The sequence below is a fragment of the Polypterus senegalus genome, chromosome 3, assembly GCF_016835505.1.
Source record: "Polypterus senegalus isolate Bchr_013 chromosome 3, ASM1683550v1, whole genome shotgun sequence".
Classification (NCBI taxonomy): Eukaryota; Metazoa; Chordata; class Cladistia; order Polypteriformes; family Polypteridae; genus Polypterus; species Polypterus senegalus.
The window spans coordinates 88,211,373-88,233,205 of record NC_053156.1 but is presented as its reverse complement, the minus strand read 5'-3'; the positions used below and the strand labels follow the sequence as shown (position 1 = coordinate 88,233,205).

Here is a 21,833-nt window from a genome sequence, read left to right as displayed (position 1 = left end):
GAAAGGATGCCACATTGTTTGATGTAAGTGAAAATTTTCAACCTACAGAGGGCTGAATTCAAAGACACCAAGAAAATCAAATTGAAAAAATGATGCGGCAGGCTAGTCCGTTTTGCTGAAATTTCATTGCAGCAACTCAAAATCGTACTCAGTAGTTTGTATGGCCCCCAAATGCTTGTATGCATGCCTGACAACATCGGAGAATGCTCCTAATGAGACAACGGATGGTGTCCTGGGGGATCTCCTCCCAGATCTGGACCAGGGCATCACTGAGCTCCTGGACATTCAGATGGAGCAAAGCATGATGTGCCATAGGTGTTCTATTGGATTTAGTTCAGGCAAGTGTGGGAGCCTGTCAATGGTATCAATTCCTTCACCCTCCAGGAACTGCCTGCATACTCTCACCACATGAGGCCGGGCATTGTCATGCACCAGGAGGAACCCAGGACCCACTGCACCAGCATATGGTCTGACAATGGGTCCAAAAATTTCATCCCGATACCTAATGGCAGTCAAGGTGCCGTCTAGCCTGTAGAGGTCTGTGCGTCCCTCCATGGTTATGCCTCCCCAGACCATCACTGACCCACCACCAAACCGGTCATGCTGATGTTACAGGCAGCATAACATTCTCCACCGCTTCTTCAGACCCTTTCACATCTATCACATGTGCTCGGGGTGAACCTGCTCTCATCTGTGAAAGGCACAAGGTACCAGTGGTGGACCTGTCAATTCTGGTATTCTATGGGAAATGCCAATCGAGCTCCACGGTGCCAGGCAGTGAGTACAGGGCCCACTAAGAGGATGTTGGACCCTCAGGCCACCCTCATGAAGTCTGTTTCTGATTGTTTGGTCAGAGACATTCACACCAGTGGCCTGCTGGAGGTCATTTTGTTGGGCTCTGGCAGTGCTCATCCAGATACCGGTCCTGCTGATGGGTTAAGGACCTTCTACGGCCCTGTCCAGCTCTCCTAGAGTAACTACATGTCTCCTGGAATCTCCTCCATGCCCTTGAGACTGCACTGGGAGACACAGCAAACCTTCTGGCAATGGCACGTATTGATGTACCATCCTAGAGAAGCTGGACTACCTGTGCAACCTCTGTAGGGTCCAGGTATCACCTCATGCTACCAGTAGTGACAATGACCGTAGCCAAATGCAAAACTAGTGAAAAAACAGAAAAGATGAGGAGAGAAAAATGTCAGTGCCCCCCACCTGTTAAACCATTCCTGTTTTGGGGGTCATCTCATTGTTGTCAATCTAGTGCATCTATTGTTAATGTCATTAACACCAAAACAGCTGAAACTAATTAACAACCCCCTCTGCTACTTAACTGACCAGATCAATATCCCAGAGGTTGCATTGACTTAATTCTATACTCAGATTAACAAGTGTTCCTTTCATTTTTTGACCAGTATATGTATATATACAGTATATACTGTATATATATACAGTATATACTGTATATATATATATATATATATATATATATATATATATATATATATATATATATATATATATATAGGTTGGCACTGCCACTTAGTGCCTTTTGTTTTCCACCCTTTGCAGAATGGGCAATTGATAAACTTAACATCAATGACATCATTTGGTGGGTCAGCTTCATCATTCCGCATCTCTTCAGGTATGAGCAAGCCACAATTGTGTACCACATTATGAAGCACACTACATGTTGCACAATGCAGCACACTTCCTGGGCACTATAGAGCAGCACATGAATAAAGTGGGAATGCTTTCTGTTTACACAAGCAAATTCATTCTCTGAAGGTGCCTTTATAGTGCAATGTTAGCGCTGAGCGGCACAATAGATCAATTCTCTCCTCTTAACATGGTTCTTTGAAGTGACTCACTATCTTTAACAGGACTGCTTGCCTTTTGCCGCAAAAGTTGGTAAAAGCACCCTAGACTGAGCACATTTGCCGTTTTTATAGGTTCTCCAAGCTATATACTGTACAGTATAGTGTAATGTCAGCTTATTCTTTTGGTGATTCATCCCTGACTGATGTAACTTGTCCAGCACTGTTCCAATAACAATGTGTGTGCAGTTGACTGCTCCAATTACATCTGGAAAACCAGACCATGCTGCGAATTGCGCTTTTATCTTTGCCAGTTCAACCACAGTGTAAGGAAATCTTATAATCTTAATCTGGATGACAAGTGGAGAATACCATCCTATACAACTGGCATGGCGCGACTCAGTGATGTTTGTGAAATACCCGCTCAGTCAGCAAGTTTATGTTGAAAAGCTCCTGTGACTGAAAACCCAAGGGTGGACTGAACTTGCAAAGGAGCAGGCAGAGCACAATTCCTCAAAGTCTGCCATTGTAAAGCTCATACCAGTTCAGCACACAGCTCCAAGAAGACAGCTCTTGGAAACCAAAATAGAAGCCAATCATCATCATCTCTAAATACGTCTATTTCTTCCATTTGCGATGTCTTCTAACAATGCTAAAGTAGCTATGGTAATTAGAATAGTTTGGTCATTCCGTGCACCATTATTTGCTACAGAATGATTACAATCAAGTTATTTAAATTTGTAAACGATATGCAATTAATTTTGGTGTATTTGATAAAGCTGTCATGGATGCGAATATGAAAAAGAATATGATGCTGGGTGCCACCAGTTTGCAAAACCCAGCAAAAACATAAGTACTCAAGGTGAGAGGCTACTATGAAAATATGTGTTGCTTTATGCCAAATTTAGTTTTTATACATCTCAAAGTAAGTGTGGAAACATATGCAATATTTTTGTTTGTACACACCTTTAGTACATGAGGCCCCTGGAGAAAGTGAGGAAGAGCAGGTCAAAGCTTGTTGATAAATGTTCTAAACATTGTGCGACAAGCACATTACACAGTAAGCCTGACCCTGTGGAGGAAAACCAACTAATTACCCCTTGTTTAACTGTTTTCCAGACGTAGGAGAGGTGTTGAATTGCTGGTGACCCTGGTCACTAGAGTATATGTATTTTTCCCAGTTCTGCTATAACAAGCTATTTTTATGTTCCCATGAATTTTGTTACAATGGGATTCCCCCTGTGTCTGTTTTTTGAATGGAATAAAGACTGTTGCACTATCCCCCAGGTACTTAACATAGAGTGGGTTCTTCATTAAAATTTATTTTATGACGTCATGTAATTGTTTATATTAGATAGAAACGTAAATGTATTTATCTCAAGTGGAATTTGCAGTGACCAAGCAGCCTAAACATATTGGCAGTCAGATATACATACAAAATTATAGAGACCATGCTTGAAGTCTAAATAGTAGGAGAAACAAGTGAAAATGGCAATAATCAACTGTATTTGAAATCATCATACTGTATTAAAATGGCAAACACAGTCTACATCATGATGACTTAGCACATTTGCATTTCAAACAGAAGTCTATGACAACTTCTTTGAAACAAGTGCTTCATAATTATTCCACTGTTTTTGCATTGGTAATGTTTCAGTTGTTAATTTGCTAACAGCGTTTGACATTTGCCCATTACTTAGAAGTGACCAGACATTTGGCACTATAGACAGAGCTGTTAAACCACTTAATGTAACATGAAAGGGACAATGGCTTGAAAGCACATCAGGCAATCTCAAAACATATTGACTGTAAGTCGAATAGTAAAACTAGCAATCTGTAAGAAGAATTCAGTACAAAATATGAATGAATGATTTAAAATATGCTATACAACAGACCTGATCCCTTTAATCTAAAAGAGGTGAAGAACCCATTTGCCTGACGACACTTTAGTGAAACAGAACATTGAAAGATTAAATGTACGTATCAAATAGGCCTCTTTAATAATAAATAGTACAGCAGGTTTCACCAGTGTGTTACACATCAGTAGATCATTTTGGTGGCTGAGCTTGGAGTTACATTATTGCCTCTGAATGAAAAAAACATTTAGGATGACCGTATTACTCACATTTTTGTAACTGTTGTCACAATAACGAGACATAAACAGATAAAGGTTTGGGGCAGCCACCCGTATAATATGGTATCCCGGCTGCAAAAGTCGTTTTTATCCAATAATCAGCACTGAAGTGCATACAGCTGAGTCCAGAACAAGACTGAGGGAAAAGGGGAAAAGGGTAGGCCTTTAAAGGGGAAGACAGGAAGTGAGGTCATAAGGATCGGGCCTATGTTCGTCAATCATTGGTTTGAGCCCGGATGTGACATCAGAGGGGCCAGAGTTGGTAAGGTCTACTTCCATTGGCTCGGTCCCGGAAATGACGTCAAGAGAGGCAGGTGGAATCTCCCGGGAATGGTATATAGGAAAGGGGGAAAAAGAGTCAGTGCACTCTGCCACATCCCGGCATGCCTCAGAACTGACTTCACTCAAGCCCTTTAGCTGCCTCCCATGCGCATGTGTATGACTATATATATATATCTATATGTATATATATTGTGGACGCTGGCCCGGACACAGACAGACGGACATCGTTGTTGCACCCAACACACTGTTTATTTACAACTATTTACAAATTACATGCACCATAATCCCCAGTGCCTCCAGCACCGATTCCCCCAATGTCCAGGCCTCACAGTCTCTGTACCTATCTCCTGGCTGCCTCCAGTCCTCTCTCTAGCTACGTCCTCTTCCACCCGACTTCCGCTGATGACTGGAGGGAGGCGGCCCCTGTAATAGGAACCCAGATGGGCTCCAGCTGCTTCCCGGCATTCCTCCGTAGCCACGTCCCAGTGTGGCGGAAGTGCCGGCTATGCACCCGGAAGCCGTCCGGGTGTCCCCTGTCGTCTTCCCCCCAGCACTTCCTGGTGTGGCGGAAGTGCTGGGCTCCCGGGATATTCAGGCACTGGGGCGCCGCCTGGCAGTGGCCACGGGTCCCTACAGGGCTGGGCTTCCAAGCCCTTTACCTGAGGCCACGAACATAACCAGGGCGGACGCCCCCTCACGGTCTGGAGGACGCACAAGCCCTCCTCCGGTCCTCCTGGACGTCCCGGCCGGGCTCCAGCCCCGGTCAGGTACCACAATATATATATATATGTATACATCTGCTTTTATACCACTTTAAGTGAAGTGGCATTGCAGTGACTCTGTGTTAAAATTAACTTAATTTGATCTTTTCTAACTGAAAACCCATATTGGTCTTCTGTGTAGATTGAAATTTACAGTTTATCAATAGATAAGAAAATAATGGTACTGCTTATATCAAGTGCCGATGTACATTATGCTCTATATGAATAACAAGTCTCTCTTTGCAGCTTTGTCAGTGTCTTTGAACGAATAGCTAGCCAGACGACTGGCTACGGTGCAGTCGCGCAAGCAGCTCAGCAATGTAAGATAACAAAGTTACACAGTAAAGCCCTGTTGAATTCAATGGCTGACATTATGATATATTTCAAATTTTATAGAGGCCTCTTTGTTTCATTGTAATATCTTTTTTCTTCATTTAATTGAGGACTTTTAGGAAAACATATCTATAATATCCTGTTCATGAAAGGTGGAAAAGAAATCTAAAAAGGCCTACGAAAAGCCAAGCAAACAGTATCCAAAAGTGATACTACATTAGTATAAAAGACGGTCAAGTTGAAAACCCTGAGCAACTAAGTGTATTTTTATACTTGTATACACAGCTGGCCTAAGTGCACTCAATTAGTTTGTTGTTTATACATAAGGAAAAGAAGAAAATTCTTGTTAAGCCCAGGGCTGCATATAAAGCCTAACACCACTTTGGTAACGTTTCAGGCATGTTTACAGAGACAATATCTCTTTTTTGCCCTACAGTGGACCGACTGTATGTTCCAGTGGAGTAGTTTTGCAGTTATTTCCTACCTTCCCCTTCAATTTCCCTGTTCCGGCTGAGATACTATGATATTTAACACTAGCATGCTATTTTTTTTTCTCTTTTTAGTAAGATGAATGAGCATTTTGCCTCTTTCAACCTACATTTTTCAACAGCATTGCAAAACAAAACTCTGGATTTTATCTCAAAAAATTTGACATTGCTTTTTTAACTTTTATGTGAAGACTGGGCTTACTAGTCTTATAATATTGTACATGCAACATAAAATGTCAAAGATTTATTTATATTTTCTAATTATAAAAACAAAAATAGTTTCACTTTTTTCTTCTCTTAACCTTCTTTCACAGCATATTATCATCACATTTAATAAATTGAGGTGCCAGTACCAATCGTAGGAGTAATCGGAGCAAGTCAGAATTTCCTGCTGAAAGATGTAAATGCACAATTTAGAATTTCCCATGGATCTAACTATATGCTTTTAGAAAAACATGTCATTTTTCTAGAGTTGGATTTTGCAAGAAAAATGCTTCTTCCAGGAACCCAATAGATCACTCCAGCCTCCACTTACCTTAAAATTAATCACAATAAAACTCCCTGCTATATATGTTCTGAAAAAGGTTTTACTGGTCATACCAATCACAATATCTGCAACTGAAAAAAATTTCCCAATTATGAGTAATCAAAAGGTAGCTGAAAACAACCATTGGCCTATCTCAAGAGAGGCTATAATGGACTGACAGTTCCTATAATTAGGAAGAAAATGGCAGCAACTAAAGATAACAAGCAACAGGCATCACACTTTATTACAGTACAAGATAGAAGAATGGATTGTCTACAATTTCCTATTGGCATCATTAATATATCTTTACAAGACTGAAAGCAGTGACTAAGATGATGAGTGCTTTTTTTTAAATGACCTTAAAGTGACAATTTAATTGTATGATATATGGCTGTGCTGCTTTAATTTGTGTAGTTTTTAGTATTTGCATTTTCAGCACTGTCAACAATGCAACCAATACTAACAGCAGTGCTACAGTGCAAATCTGAAATAAAAAATTGTAGGACTCAAGCAGGACTAAATATAAGCATTCAGACAGATAATACAGTATATACAGGATAGTAACAATGAGAGAAGTAGAGAGAAAAGTCTAAAGAATAACTTTTTGCAGTTCAAAGATTGCTCACACACATACGCAGAAATAAGGCAGCCAGACAATGACACACAAAGTCAAGAACATTACAGAAAACAAGCTTGCCTTTTGTTAAATGATCAACCACCCATCAAATGGCATGAGGCACAGCACAAGCTGCCCACTAATTCCTTCAATTGACAAGTAATGAATTATCAACAACTCACTTGACTCTTATGTACTGCTGAATAAGCACAAAAAAAGAAAAAAGAAAGATGTAGTGTTTTGAGCAACAAAAAACAACCACAACCAGATGTTTGAAATATATGAAGAGGTTTATAAAGTTCTGATTCTTAATGCACTAACACTTAAGTCAATAAGCAATGCAATTTCAAGAAAGTTTGAAATGAACATGGTTAGCCCGGCTGCATCTTATTTCCAGGATCCTGGGTTCAAACCACACAAACAACTGCTGTATACTTCCTGGTGACTTCAGGAACCTAAGTCCCTAAATCCCATCCTACCCTATTTTAAACAAAGCTCCACCTATGCTGGCTGAAGTAGACTTCAGCACCCAAGCATGCTTACTGTTATTAATAATATTAAGTATATTTTATTTTATAGTATGTGTTGTGGTTATTGTTTCATATGTTTGTTTTAGTGAGTTATATTATTTTGTTTGTTTGCTGCATTTGTAATGTGTGTATATGACTTGTCCTCTTTAAATAGATCAAAGGCGGTGGGGCCACCATGATGTGTAGCTGGAAGACTACCCTCTTTCTATTTACTGTAAGTCCAGACAAAGGCTCAGGCTCTACACATTGCCATTCAACCTTGCCAGATGCTTACCATCAGAATATCGTACCAGCCACTCAAAAATGATCATATTTTAAAATAAAATGATCATACTTCAAGAAAACAAGAAAATATACTGCTCAAAAGAATTAAAGGAACACTTTTTAATCAGAGTATAGCATAAAGTCAATGAAACTTATGGGATATTAATCTGGTCAGTTAAGTAGCAGAGGGGGTTGTTAATCAGTTTCAGCTGCTGTGGTGTTAATGAAATTAACAACAGATGCACTAGAGGGCAACAATGAGATGACCCCCAAAACAGGAATGGTTTAACAGGTGGAGGCCACTGACATTTTTCCCTCCTCATCTTTTCTGACTGTTTCTTCACTAGTTTTGCATTTGGCTACAGTCAGTGTCACTACTGGTAGCATGAGGCGATACCTGGACCCTACAGAGGTTGCACAGGTAGTCCAACTTCTCCAGGATGGCACATCAATACGTGTCATTGCCAGAAGGTTTGCTGTGTCTCCCTGCACAGTCTCAAGGGCATGGAGGAGATTCTAGGAGACAAGCAGTTACTCTAGGAGAGCTGGAGAGGGCCATAGAAGGTCCATAACCCATCAGCAGGACCAGTATCTGCTCCTTTGGGCAAGGAGGAACAGGATGAGCACTGCCAGAGCCCTACAAAATGACCTCCAGCAGGCCACTGGTGTGAATGTCTCTGACCAAACAACCAGAAAGACTTCATGAGGGTGACCCAAGGGCCCCATGTCCTCTAATGGGCCCTGAGCTCACTGCCCAGCAGCATGCAGCTCGATTGGCATTCGCCATAGAATACCAGAATTGGCAGATGCACCACTGGTGCCCTGTGCTTTTACAGATGAGAGCAGGTTCACCCTGAGCACGTGACAGAAGTGAAAGGGTCTGGAGAAGCCATGGAGAACATTATGCTGCCTGTAACATCATTCAGCATGAGCAGTTTGGTGGTGGGTTAATGATTGTCTGGGAAGGCATATCCATGGAGGGTCACACAGACCGCTACAGGCTTGACAAAGGCACCTTGGCTGCCATTAGGTATCAGGATGAAATCCTTGGACCCATTGTCAGACCCTATGCTGGTACAGTGGCTCCTGGTGCACGACAATTCCTGGCCTCATGTGGTGAGAGTATGCAGGCAGTTCCTGGAGGATGAAGGAATTGATACCATTGACTGGCCACCACACTTTCCTGACCTAAATCCAATAGAACACCTCTGGGACATTATGTTTTGGTCCATCCAATGCCACCAGGTTGCACCTCAGACTGTCCAGGAGCTCAGTGATGCCCTGGTCCAGATCTGGGAGGAGATCCCCACAACACCATCTGTCATCTCATTAGAAGCATGCACCGATGTTGTCAGGCATGTATACAAGAACACAGGGGCCATACAAAGTGCTGCGTACAATTTTGAGTTGCTGCAATTAAATTTTGGCAAAATGGACTAGCCTGCCACATAATTTTTCACTCTGATTTTTGGGGCGTCTTTGAATTCAGGGCTCTGTAGGTTGATCATTTTATTTCCATCAAGCGATGTGGCATCCTTTCGTTCCTAACACATTACCCAGTCTATATCAGTATAGATATCCAGGAGGATTTCTTTTCCCATTGAGATCTGATGTGTTTTCAAAGTGTTCCTTTAATTTTTTGAGCAGTTTATATATATATATATATATATATACTGTATATATATATATATATATATATAGTATATATGATTAGCATGAATTTACAACTGACTGTTGTCTTTCTTTTTTAAGTGTTCAGTCCCCCTACAGTGAGCATGTGCAGTCTAAAAACTCATCTGAATGTTTATGACAAATTTAGAAGGAAGTGCACTATGTGGTCTAACTCGAACACGGCAGAAAAATAAAAAAAAACAAAATATTCTTAACTCACATACCATAATAATAATAATGTTTTATATATGTAGCACCTTTCATACACTCAAGGACACTTTACAATTCAATAAATACATTAACAAGACAAGAGAAATTACATACAAGAAAATGAATAATACTCATTGAAGAGATGTGTTTTTAACAGGATTTTGAAATGAATAATAGATTTTTCCTCGCAAAGGCTGAGAGGAATAGCATTCCAAATTTTAGTGGCTATTGCACTGAAAGCTCTGCCACCCATAGTTACTAACCTGTATTTAGGTACAGTGAGTAAGTTAGCATCCGATGATCTTAATGCACGAGTAGGAGTGTAAGGAACCAGCAGCTCAGACAGAAAACGAGGGGCTAAACTGTGAAGGGCTCTAAAGGTGAGAACAATAATTTTATATTTGATTCTTGTAAAAACTGGTAACCATGCAAATCATAAAGGACAGGAGTGGTGTGAGCAGTTTTTTTAGAGTGTGTAAGTAGACGAGCAGCAGAATTCTGAACATATTGCAGTCTAATGATATATTTAGTCGGGAGGCCATAAAACAATGCATTGCAATAGTCCAGACAGGTAGTGATGAAAGCATGAATCAGTGTTTCAGTATCCTACACACTGAGGAAAAAATGCAGATGAGCAATGTTGCCAAGATGAAAAAAGCTTAATGCACCATTGAGTTAATGTGTGGTTGATAAGTAAGAAGATGATCAAAGATGACACCCAAATTACGGATTGATGCTGAGGGTTCGACCAGGATCCCATCAATGTCAATTTTTAGCCTATGAAGGGTAGAGAGGACAGATTTGGTACCAACTAATAAGATTTCTGTTTTATCAGGATTAAGTCATAAAAAATTATCTGTCATCCAATGATTGATTTCCCGAATGCAATCAGTCAGTGCAACATATGAAGATGTTGCAGTTGCATCAACACTTATATAAAGTTGTGTGTCATCGGCATACTCATAATGGAGCATCAGGGGAGCTAAACCCCCTACTGAGTGCATCGAGTGCAATAAATGACATTTCCACCAGTTTACCTTAATCTGAATCTTCAACCTCCAAATTACTGTTCGTCTCCATCGCCTCCATTGCCTCTGATCCTGTTGAGGCTAAAAGGGCATTCCTGCTACAATTTCATTTGCACAATATCATGGAGTTCAACATGTTTTTTATTTATGGGGGGTGAATTTTGCATAACCATCTGCAGTCTTCACACATTCCAAAGCAATTAAGTGTATCTGTAATTAACCTGTTTCATGACTTGGTTTTAATTAAATTAACTTTTGAAAACGTGCTCACAAGAAGCATTTCAATGAGGAAAAACATTCTGTCTTATACAAAGTGTTGCCAGTTGCAAGTTTTCTTCTCCACTTTAAATCCTACATTATGGAAGCAGTATACCAGAATGTGTCCACATCCATTTCCTGGTAGATGTAAGGCAGAATCAAAATAGAACAAAAACTACTGTAGAAATCGCAAAAGGTGCAAACTGACCTGCTTACCAAAAGCAATACCACAACACAGAGTAAGCAGAAACCTAAATAATATTCTATATACCGACCAGTTAAAATTGTACACTATTTCTGTTTTTCATTGTTACTTTATTCCAGTTGTTAATTTGGGTTTGAGATGTGCTTCTTTGCCCTATTTATAATGTTAATTCTTACATAAAAATTGTTCTTTCTTTATTAAAAATAATATACATACAATGTAATAATATATTTTGATAAATTGATTCTTCTGTTTTCCTTTATTTATTGATACTTTATAATTTGAATTGTTAAGTATATACAATATTTTTTAGGCTTCTGCTTATTCTGTTTCAAGATCTAAGGCAGGTACATAAGGGGCAGGTGTCTCCATTGATCCTCTATTGCCTGAATGTGGTCAGCATTATTTGGGTCTGTTATCCATGGTATGTGCTGCATTAGTGAAGAGTGGGAAGCATTTAGCACCCGCAATCTTGGGTCAGTCATGACAGTTGGAGTAAACTACTCAATGTGACTTAGAGTTGGATCATCAGAATCAAAACATTTTTTAATTAGAATGCTGTGCAAAATTGAATAATTATTTGGACGATTGGTGGTTGTAAAGCTTTTCTAGTGGATGTTACAAGCTGCCCTTGTGTTAGCTGGCACTTAGTGCATGTGTCACTTTCTAACCATGCTATGAATGGCAAAATTATCATACATTTGATTGTTTTATTGAATGGCATTCAAAATTATCATAAAAATATGATAATTTATGTCTGGCAACAACATCACCATTAAATTTTGTAGAGTAAAATTCTGTACCTTTGCAGATTTTTCTGGTTTTTCACTTCTTCTGGCTCTGTGATTTGTTTTCTGTTATCTGAATTGTACATTTAGACTTGTTTGCATTTTTAGGCATACCTTCATTGACTTTTAGATAATTGTGTTGCATTGAATTATTCTTTATTAATAAATCTTCACTATTTTTGCAATGAGCCAAAGTTTCACACATTTCTCTCTCTCTCTCTCTATTCCTTTGATTTTCAGGAAGATAAAGATGTCTTTTGTTGCTAGGCGTTTCCTTATTTGGTTTTAGCCTACTTAAAGTTGGAATCAAAGCCTATTTTTTACATCAGGCCTCAAGCCTTGGCCTCGATTATGAGAGGCTTGGCCTCATTTATGTTTTTTTGTGGCTGTATATCACAACAAACAAGATATGATAAGATATGGTATAAAAACCCTAACCACCAGTTAACATGGTCTGTGTTAGGCGCATTAATCTAGTACTTCTTCAGAGAATAGGATAATACTACAGGCCTCAAAGAAAAAACCTCAATGGAATGTGTCAAAAACATGTACATGGAGAGTGAGAAATCAGGCTTAGAGTTCCAGCATGGAAGCTGTAGTCACTGTGCCACAGTGATGCCAGTGTTTTCATTTAATCATAATACGCTAGAAAGGGGCTGTGCTCATGTGACCCTTGTGAAGAAGAGGGCACTCGCCACAACCGTCTGGTAGAACATCTGCAGCATCATATTGCAGATGTTGAAGGACTTGAAAGAGCTGAAAGAGTTGAAAGAGCTGGCACTTCATCCAGAACTATCCATCCATTCATTTTCCATCCATCCATCCATCCATCCATCCATTGTCTAACCCGCTGAATCCGAATACAGGGTCATGGGGGTCTGTTGGAGCCAATCCCAGCCAACACAGGGCACAAGGCAGGAATCAATCCCGGGCAGGGTGCCAACCCACCGCAGGACACACACACCCACACCCACACACCAAGCACACACTAGGGACAATTTTTAGAATCGCCAATCCACCTAACCTGCATGTCTTTGGCCTGTGGGAGGAAACCGGAGTACCCGGCGGAAACCCGCACAGACACGGGGAGAACATGCAAGCGAACCTGGGTCTTCTAACTGTGAGGCAGCAGCGCTACCACTGCGCCACCATGCCGCCCTAGTTCCTGACTTTTTTTTTTCTCACTGCTGCCAGGATAGACTCTGCCTCTCCACAATCGTAAGGCTTATGTGAGTTCAGCAAATGGATGGGGGAACAGATTTTAGAAAGAATCACCCCATTAAGGAATGGTGCCCAGCGGTGCCAGGACAGATGGACTCCAGTTCTTTATGACATTACCAAGACAGAATGGATGGACAAAAGCTGATGTTTGATTTCTAGGCTAGCAGAGACTGTAATCATCATGTTAACAGACAGCAGAAGGAGGTTTCCTCGGGCAGACACGGGGCATTCAGTGCAGAGCCACGTCACACACTTTCAACAGAAAAAAAGGAATTTGCCCTCTCCCCACAGAGTAAATGAACTTTGAAAGCAGAGCAGCAGTCAGTGTCACTGTTTTTTTTTTTTTTTTGCAGCCAGTTTGAAATATGGCTTTTAAAAAGAAAACATGCTTTCTTAGCATTTATTAATGCTTATGTCAGAACAAATTACGCAGGTTTATTGTCTGACTGTCATCAACTGAATAGTATCCATCAGAGAGCTGTTAATTAATAATGATTTGTAAATAAATATGCTAACTTTGATGTGTCATAAAAAGTTTTAATTGTTGCACGTTTTCAGTAAAAAGAAGAAGGTCACATTTTCCAAAATTAAACTTTAAAAAGGCCTGTATATCTACTAATTAGAGATCTACACTAACAGACATTTGATCAATAAATCTGTCATTAACAAAGGTGAGTAAGCTTTATTAAGCCAAGTTCTTACTTTTGTTGCTTTTCCAACCACAGGGTCACAGAGTGTATTTACAAATTCATTCATATAATATATGAATTCATATTTTATATATATATTTTTTTTTTTCTCCAGCCGTCTGGAGTTTTTTTTTTTTTGTTTTTTCTGTCCCCCCTGGCCATTGAACCTTACTCTTATTCGATGTTAATTAATGTTGATTTATTTTATTTTATAATTGTGTCTTTCATTTTTCTCTTCTTTAATATGTAAAGCACTTTGAGCTACTGTTTGTATGAAAATGTGCTATATAAATAAATGTTGTTGTTGTTGTTGTTGTTGTATTCAAACCAGGACAAGTGAGCATGCCCATTAAATGAACAGCACTGCAGCAGTTCTAAACTTGGTATACAAAAAGAAAATGTCATGAAATGTAAATACACAAGTATTTGATGTTTTTTTAGCAATACTTCTTTTTTAAAAACAAGGAACCATTAAATTTGTCTGGGTTTGTCTGGGTTAAATATTTTCAAAACAAATCAGCTTCCTCTAAAAACCCATCGGTCTATTGTTGTTTCGCAAAATGAAAATTAGTCCATGCAACAGTTTACCAAGAAACTGAAGCTTTAATACAATGTGCTCACTACTGTCTTGAGAGAAGAGGGCTAACTGGATCTAACAAGGAGAGAAAAGGAAGTGGAAGGCCCAGATGCACAACTGCATAAGAAGAGAATTACATCAGAGTCTGAAGTTTGAGAAACAAACACCTTGCAGGTGTTCAGTTGGCTCCCTCCCTAAATACACACAAAATACCAGTGTCATCTGCAACAGTGACATACCTCCAGGACACTGGGCTTAGAGGCAGATTTTTCAAAGAAAAAGCTTACCTGAAACTGACAAATAAACAGAAAAGGTTAAAACGGGCAAATGTTTAGAATTACCCAGAAGTCCACCGTCCATGGTCTGTGTTCATTTGTCCGTTTTAACCTTTTCTTTCACTAGAGGACCTAACGACCTCAGTAAGCTGAAACCTAAAATCGGCAAATTCTGTTGGACATCACAAAAAATGTTTGCAACAGATTACAATGAAAGAAACTCCTAACAATAAATATTAGGTTAGAAATATCCATTACTAAATGTCTTCTTGTGATTTATATACCACACTATACCATTTTCTAAGCCCCACTTTATCCTGACCAGGGTGGCGGGGTGCTGGAGCCTATCCCAGCAAGCACAGGGCGCTAGGCAGGAACAACCCCCTGGACAGGGCACCAGTCCATCGCAGGGTGAACACATTCAGACACACCACACAAAGTAGTGTCTCTAGCCCACCTAACCTTCATGTCTTTGGACTGTGAGAGAAACCTGGAGCACCCAAAGAAAGCCCACGCAGACATGGAGAGAACATGCATAACTCCACGCAGGGAAGGGAGGACCCAGGATGTGAACCTCAGTCACCATATTGCGAGGCAGCAATACTACCAATACACGACCATGCCGTAAATGTCTATTTATATTCATTATTAAATGTTCTGTTAGTGAGAAATATGTATTTAATTTCAATGTTAATTTAAATATATGATGTAGACTTGATGGCAGACCACTCTGCCATGAGCAACGTTAATTTAAAAAGTCCCCTCATTGCACTATGTAACTCACTTAAGGAATATCAGAGGAAATCTTATAGTGTCACTTTTGCTTTTCAGTAACATTTTCCGTATCCAGTTTATGAAACAATGGTCTCTGGCAGGATGTCACCTTAGGCAAGGCCCAAGTCCAGTGCAGATAAGAAAATACTTTTACAACACCAACTGTTGAACTGAAATAATATTTGTATTAGCAACATTCTGATTCAACATGTTTAAGAACAAAGAAACGTGCTGTTTAGCCTTCAGACAGACAAATCACCTACAGCAAATAATTTTGTCACTTTTACAGAGGAAAGGGCAACTTCAAAAGCTGCAGAGAATATCTTCTATTTGACTTTGGGAAAACAGTTAAAATTATTTGTAAATTTAGTTTCAGATACCAGACAAAGATCAAAGTCAGATTCAGCACTAAAATGGATTTGTGCACATTATTGTAACTAGCGTTCTAAAACACAATACATCATGGATCAGTCACATCATTTGTGCAAACCAAACACTACATCCTTCATGCCAGCATTAATTCAAGTCCTGTATGATTTCAAAGAAAACAACAAGCACTTTCATCTCAAATAGTATCAGGAGGATGAGGAAGATGGGAGCATGTGCTGATTACAGCACGTTGCCGCCCCCATCACACAAAAAAAACCACCAGGATTGGGACCCAAGTGCAGCTGTGCCACAGGTCACCCAATAAAAGGAAAGCAACCGAGTCTAATAAACGTTTGTGTCTTACCCTTGATAAACCTTTCTAAGCTCCAGTTATAATCATTCTGTTACTGTGGATATAATATGAATATGATGGTGTGTCATTTGTCAACAGCTACACATAAAATAATTTTGTATGCTATTCGTAGGTAGAAAAACTGGGTCATGAAAAGTAAATTACAACAAGTGTAATAAAGGCACTACTGAAATATAACTAAACACAAGATCAGTTAAAACAGTTCATCGATGCTGACCTTTAAAGGATTGGTTTTAAAAGAAACGGGAAATGGTAACAATCTTGAATACAACAGTCTGTGTGTAAGATCAATGTACAGTGCAAGTGACTGTTCATAGTGGCTCCAAAATCCGTACTGACCCCTACTCTCTCTTCTGTTTCTTTTTCCGGTTTCTTTGTGGTGGCGGCCTGCGCCACCACCACCTACTCAAAGCATCATGATGCACCAACATTGATGGGCTGAAAGCCAGAAGTCTAGGTGACCATCATCATCAAGTCCTTCCATGAAAACCCTAAATACAAAGAGGACTGTTTGATTTATGTTAGGTAGATTGCCCAGAGGGGACTGGGCGGTCTCTTGGTCTGGAATCCCTACAGATTTTATTTTTTTTCTCTAGCCTCTGGAGTTTTTTTTTGTTTTTCCTGTCCACCCTGGCCATCGGACCTTACTTATTCTATGTTAATTAATGTTGACTTATGTTTATTTTTTATTGTGTCTTCTATTTTTCTATTCTTCATTTTGTAAAGCACTTTGAGCTACATTTTTTTTGTATGAAAATGTGCTATATAAATAAATGTTGTTGTTGCAAGGAATAAATTGACCATTTAATTTAATAGTGACAGCAATTACCATAAATTATTTATAGTAACTGGCAACACACTCTGGACCTCTTACTGCCTTATTATAAAGGCTGGTGCCCTTGCTACCCATAACTGGACAAAACGGGTACAGGAAATGGACAGGATATAATAATCATTACAGCATGCTGCTAGCATTTTGATCAGGAAGAATATCCAAACAGTCATTAACCTTCTGAGCATTAATTCCAGTTTGAGGTCATGAGTGCTTTAGTCTGCCCTGGAAGCATGAGGTCCAAGGTGAAAACCAGTCCTAAACAGAACATCAGTCTCAAAGCCACACACAGTCATACTTATCTGACAGTTCACAGGGTCACAAATGGACAACAGTAATTTTTCTTAAAGCTTATGGTGGTATTATAATTAGTGCTACTGTCTCACTAATCCAGTATCCTGGTTTCACATCCCATGTTTGGTCATTGTTTGTGTGGAGTTTGCATGTTCTCGCCATGCTTGTATGGGATTTCCTTTAGGTACTCTAGTTTTTCTTCAATATCCCCAAAGATGTACATGTTAGGTAAATTGGTGTTTCCAGATTGGCTAAATGTGAGCACAACTGTACTGGAGTGTGTTCCGTGGTGCACTGACACCATATCTAGTGCAGGTTTTTGCCTTGACCCTGATGATGCCAGAATTTACCTCAGAATCCTGTGGCCTGGAATTGGACTAAACAGGTTTGTGAGGGTGTGTATAGGTGTGCTCTGAGGTAAACTCTCAAAATAACCGGGCCTAGCAAGGACTCATATTTATTGACTCATTTAATGAAGATGTTATTCTAAGACTAAGTAAGCAGGGGAAGAAAACTTTACTCAAGTTGGCACTTTTTGGATAAGCCTTGTGATTTCAAATTATTCAGTTTCGGCAAGCTTTATTTCATATTATTCTGTGAATTAGCAACAAAGTCATCTTCTGTTTCTAACCATTTTTATATACTGCAGCTCTTACATTCAATATTTATAGATGGTCAAGAGGATGGTGTCACAAAAATGTTTCTGAATAACATTGCCTCTAAATATATTTCGTGGGAACTTTGTTATCTATCTAATGCTAGACAAAACCTGCTACTACTTCCAGAAAAGCCTGATTTCTTCAACAACAAAAGGTCACCAACATTGCTAAAATATGCCATGGCATTCAAAAGAAGGTCAGTAGATATCAAGAACCCAACATCTACGAAGTAAGCATTCTGTACATCTTATCATGCTCCCAGAGAGTAGTGATGTGTTGCATTTACATGGACACATAAGCATGAATTACCACTACTAGTACTACTACTACTGTTAATACAGTACTACCACCACAAACGTACTGTTGACAGAAGGCAAGACAAATTCACAAATTCCTGCTATTTGCACCAAATTCTGAAAACATCAGAAATGTCGACAGTATGCCATTTTTCAGTTGTGATCATCACATGTCCACTGTAGCCTCACTTTACTGTTCTTAGCTAATAGAAGTATCTCATCTACTTCAACATCCATCAATATGGTGTCCATTTTAGGACATCGTCATTGTTCACTCTTCCTGTCATCATGCATCAGTATTCATTTTTATCGTGTATCACTTGTCACTTTCTCACTAGCTGCCCATCACTTGTCAATTCTCACTAGCTGCTCATCACATGTCACTCAAAAGTTTTCACTCATCATGCATCATTTTAAGACAACTACATGGAGCATCCTCTAATGCAGCACTTCTCAATCTGTGCGCCTGGGGGCATTGCAGGTGGGCCACAGCCAGACCTGGACAAAACAATGCCTCTTCAAATTCTCCAACAATCGTGCTTGATTCATCAAGGAGGAAAAGCATTGACAATCGCTTCTCAGCTCATCAAATGCTCAAAGGCCATGGTGATCACACATAAACCCCCATCCCCCCGCTTTGATGATCATGCTTGATTCACCCAGGAGGACCCTAACCCCTAATGGTCATTCTAAATTTACAGAGAGGGTTATGAACAGACTGGCATGTGTAAAACTGGGTCATGACACCAAAAAGATTTGGAAACACTGATCTAATGTATCTGTTACTGAACCTTATTCCAGCCTGAACCATATTCATGTGACTTGGAGGAATATAATTGCTTTTTGGAGAAATGTGATTTTTGTGTTAAGGAGCAGATATACCTAATAAATAAGTTGTGAGGAGGAGTCTCCATAGATAAGACTTGTTTTACCAGCACATCCCACAGATCATCTCAATGCTCAATCAGATTGTGATCTGGACAATTTAGAAGGCAAATCAACATTTTTGCAGTGTGGTAGCACGCATTACCCCTGCAATAAACTTTAGATAGGTGGTACATGTCAAAGTAACAACAACATGAATGTCAGAACCCAGAGTTTCCTAGTAGAACATTGCCCAGAGCATCACATTGTCTCCGCTGGCATGCCTTTTCCCCATAATGCATCCTGTTGCCATCTCTTCCCAAGGTAAATGACACGCATGCACCTGGCCATCTACATGGCTTAAAAGAAAGAGTGATTCGTGAGACCAGGCCACTATCTTCCATTGCTCAATGGTCAAGTTCTAAAGCTCTCGTGTCCATTGTAGGTAATTTCTGCGCTCTGACCAGTCTGCACCTACACAGCCTAATACGTAGCAAACTGCGATGCACTGTGTGTTCTGACACCTTTCTGTCATGGCCAGCATTAAGCTTTTCATCAGTTTGTGCTACAGTAGCTCTTCTGTGAGATCACACCTGTTGCCAATTCATTCATTGTCTGTCCTTGGACCATTTTTGGTAGGTACTAACCACTGCATACCAGGGACACCCCAAGACCTATTGTTTCGGAGATGCTCTGTCCCAGCCATCTAGCCATCACAATTTGGCCTTTGTCATAGCTGCTCAAATCCTTATGGTTTCCCATTTTTGTACTTCCAACACATCACCTTCAAGAACTGACTATGCACTTGCTGCCTAATGTATCCCACCACTTGAATTGTGCCATTGTAAAAAGATCATCAGTGTTATTCACTTCACCTATGAGTTGCTTTGATATTGTGGCTGATCGGTGGATATACTCTGCCTAAGCTTCAGTCTTGTATTGGAATGCAAGCCTAGTCCCTTCTCCTGTATCCTAGTGAGTTGTTCTCATTTAATTTCCAGTTTTCCTTTAATATATCAAAGATATACATATTAGATTAATTAGTGACTCTAAATTGACTCACTGTGAATAAGTAAGTATGCACCCATCCCTTCCCTTCCAATCCATAATTAGTTCCCACCTTGTACCACCATACAATAAGAAAATTCAAACTTAATCAACTGTTTCACATTTACACTATCCTAGGTTAAAACCCCATGCCCAGTTGGTGTGCTTCTGGTGTTTGTGAGTTCTGCCCATGTCTATAGATACTCCAGTTTTACTCCCACATTTCTAAGTGGTTTGTGCTTGGTAACTGAGATTTTATATGAGTGTGAATGTACATGTCTTAAGATGAATTGCTTCACTACCCAGGATTGTTTCTGACCTTGCACCGAGTGCTGCAAAGATTAACACTGGTACCTGCGACCCTGAAGTAGATAAGCTGCTCAGTAAAATGGGTAAATGAGTATACAAAACACAATTTCTACACTGTGCAGAACTTTGACATGACAATTGGAAAAATATAGAGGTTTCACTGAGTCTTTAATAAGGTGTTAGGGGTGTGACAAGTTTAAATGTGGAAAACACTGCATGTTTACTCTGTGTAAAGTGTGAGAGGTGGAGAAGTTCAACAGAAGTTAACATATTTCAACTTGGAATCACTTGGTGCTCTAGTAGCTTTGTACCACAGGCAGTTAAATTCACCAGTAAAACAAGCAATTCTTAATGGTAAAAGCCACCCTAAAGTAATTAATCATTAAGCATAATTTCATTAGAAATTGCACTACAAACAAATTAAATTACACCATCAAAGTCAATGGAAAATTAAGCAGCCTTAGTGAGTTTAAGCCCAAGCAAACTCTCCCAAATGGTTTTCCTTATACTCATCAGTACCCTTTGAAAACAGCAAAGTCCCAAAAAACTGCCACTTTCCAAATGAAAATGAGAGCAGCGCGCGTGACTGTCACTTTTGTAATGCTTTGAGAGACTTGCTCGTGTTCACATTTAAGGTAAATTGCACCCACCTGTCATTACATCTTTAAAGGGAAAACCCTCGGCTCATTCTGTTCTTTTGATAACTAATAACAAGTAGATTCATTAAGTCTATTTAATGGAAGGGAAAGATCGGTCTGCATTTATCTGCGTGTCTAGCGCAGTTCTAAGAACGATACAGGTGTGGCCGTCGTTGTACCTTGTTCAGATGAGGGCAGCGGGTGATCTGGTAGCCTCTCTTCTCAGTGAACACGACAGGTGGTTTGTTTCCTTCCATCTTGTCTAGGGAAGCCTCTTGTACCGCTTTCCTGTTCGTATTGCCGTAGTAAATACACGTTCAAGCGCGAAGAATGATCCGAAGGACCAAAACGATGAGCAGCTAGGTGTGCAATAAAGCGCTATTGTCGGGACAGCATTTGTGTGGCAGTTTTGGGCAGGCAGCCAAATCAGCTGTGTGGCAATATAGGGTTACATCCTTGACAGATCGTCTGTTAATATTTGAAAGCAGACTTTTGACAAATAGCACGGATGTCTCTGGCGTCTGATCACGCGTGTTGTCGGACCTGTAGCGTTCTTAGTACTGGCAGCACACCTGGATGGCTAAACCCCGCCGGCGCTGCACTGGATCGAGTCGTCCACTTTCTAAATTGGCTCCCCATTCACTATGAAAAGTGCTTTGAGTTATTTTTATTATTATTAACTTATTATTTCAAAGAAGTGCTGCCTAT

The 21,833-nt window shown here is 39.9% G+C and overlaps 1 protein-coding gene across 1 annotated transcript in view; it reads right to left on the bottom strand.

The window, feature by feature from the left end:
• Positions 1-21,567, bottom strand: part of me1 (malic enzyme 1, NADP(+)-dependent, cytosolic) — a 660,804-nt gene extending 639,237 nt beyond the window's left edge. Inside the window, exon 1 of the mRNA XM_039747586.1 lies at positions 21,305-21,567. Coding sequence (XP_039603520.1) covers positions 21,305-21,382 — 78 coding nt within the window. The 5' untranslated portion in view covers positions 21,383-21,567. The remainder of the gene's footprint in view (positions 1-21,304) is intronic.
• Between the last annotated feature and the right edge of the window lie 266 nt (positions 21,568-21,833).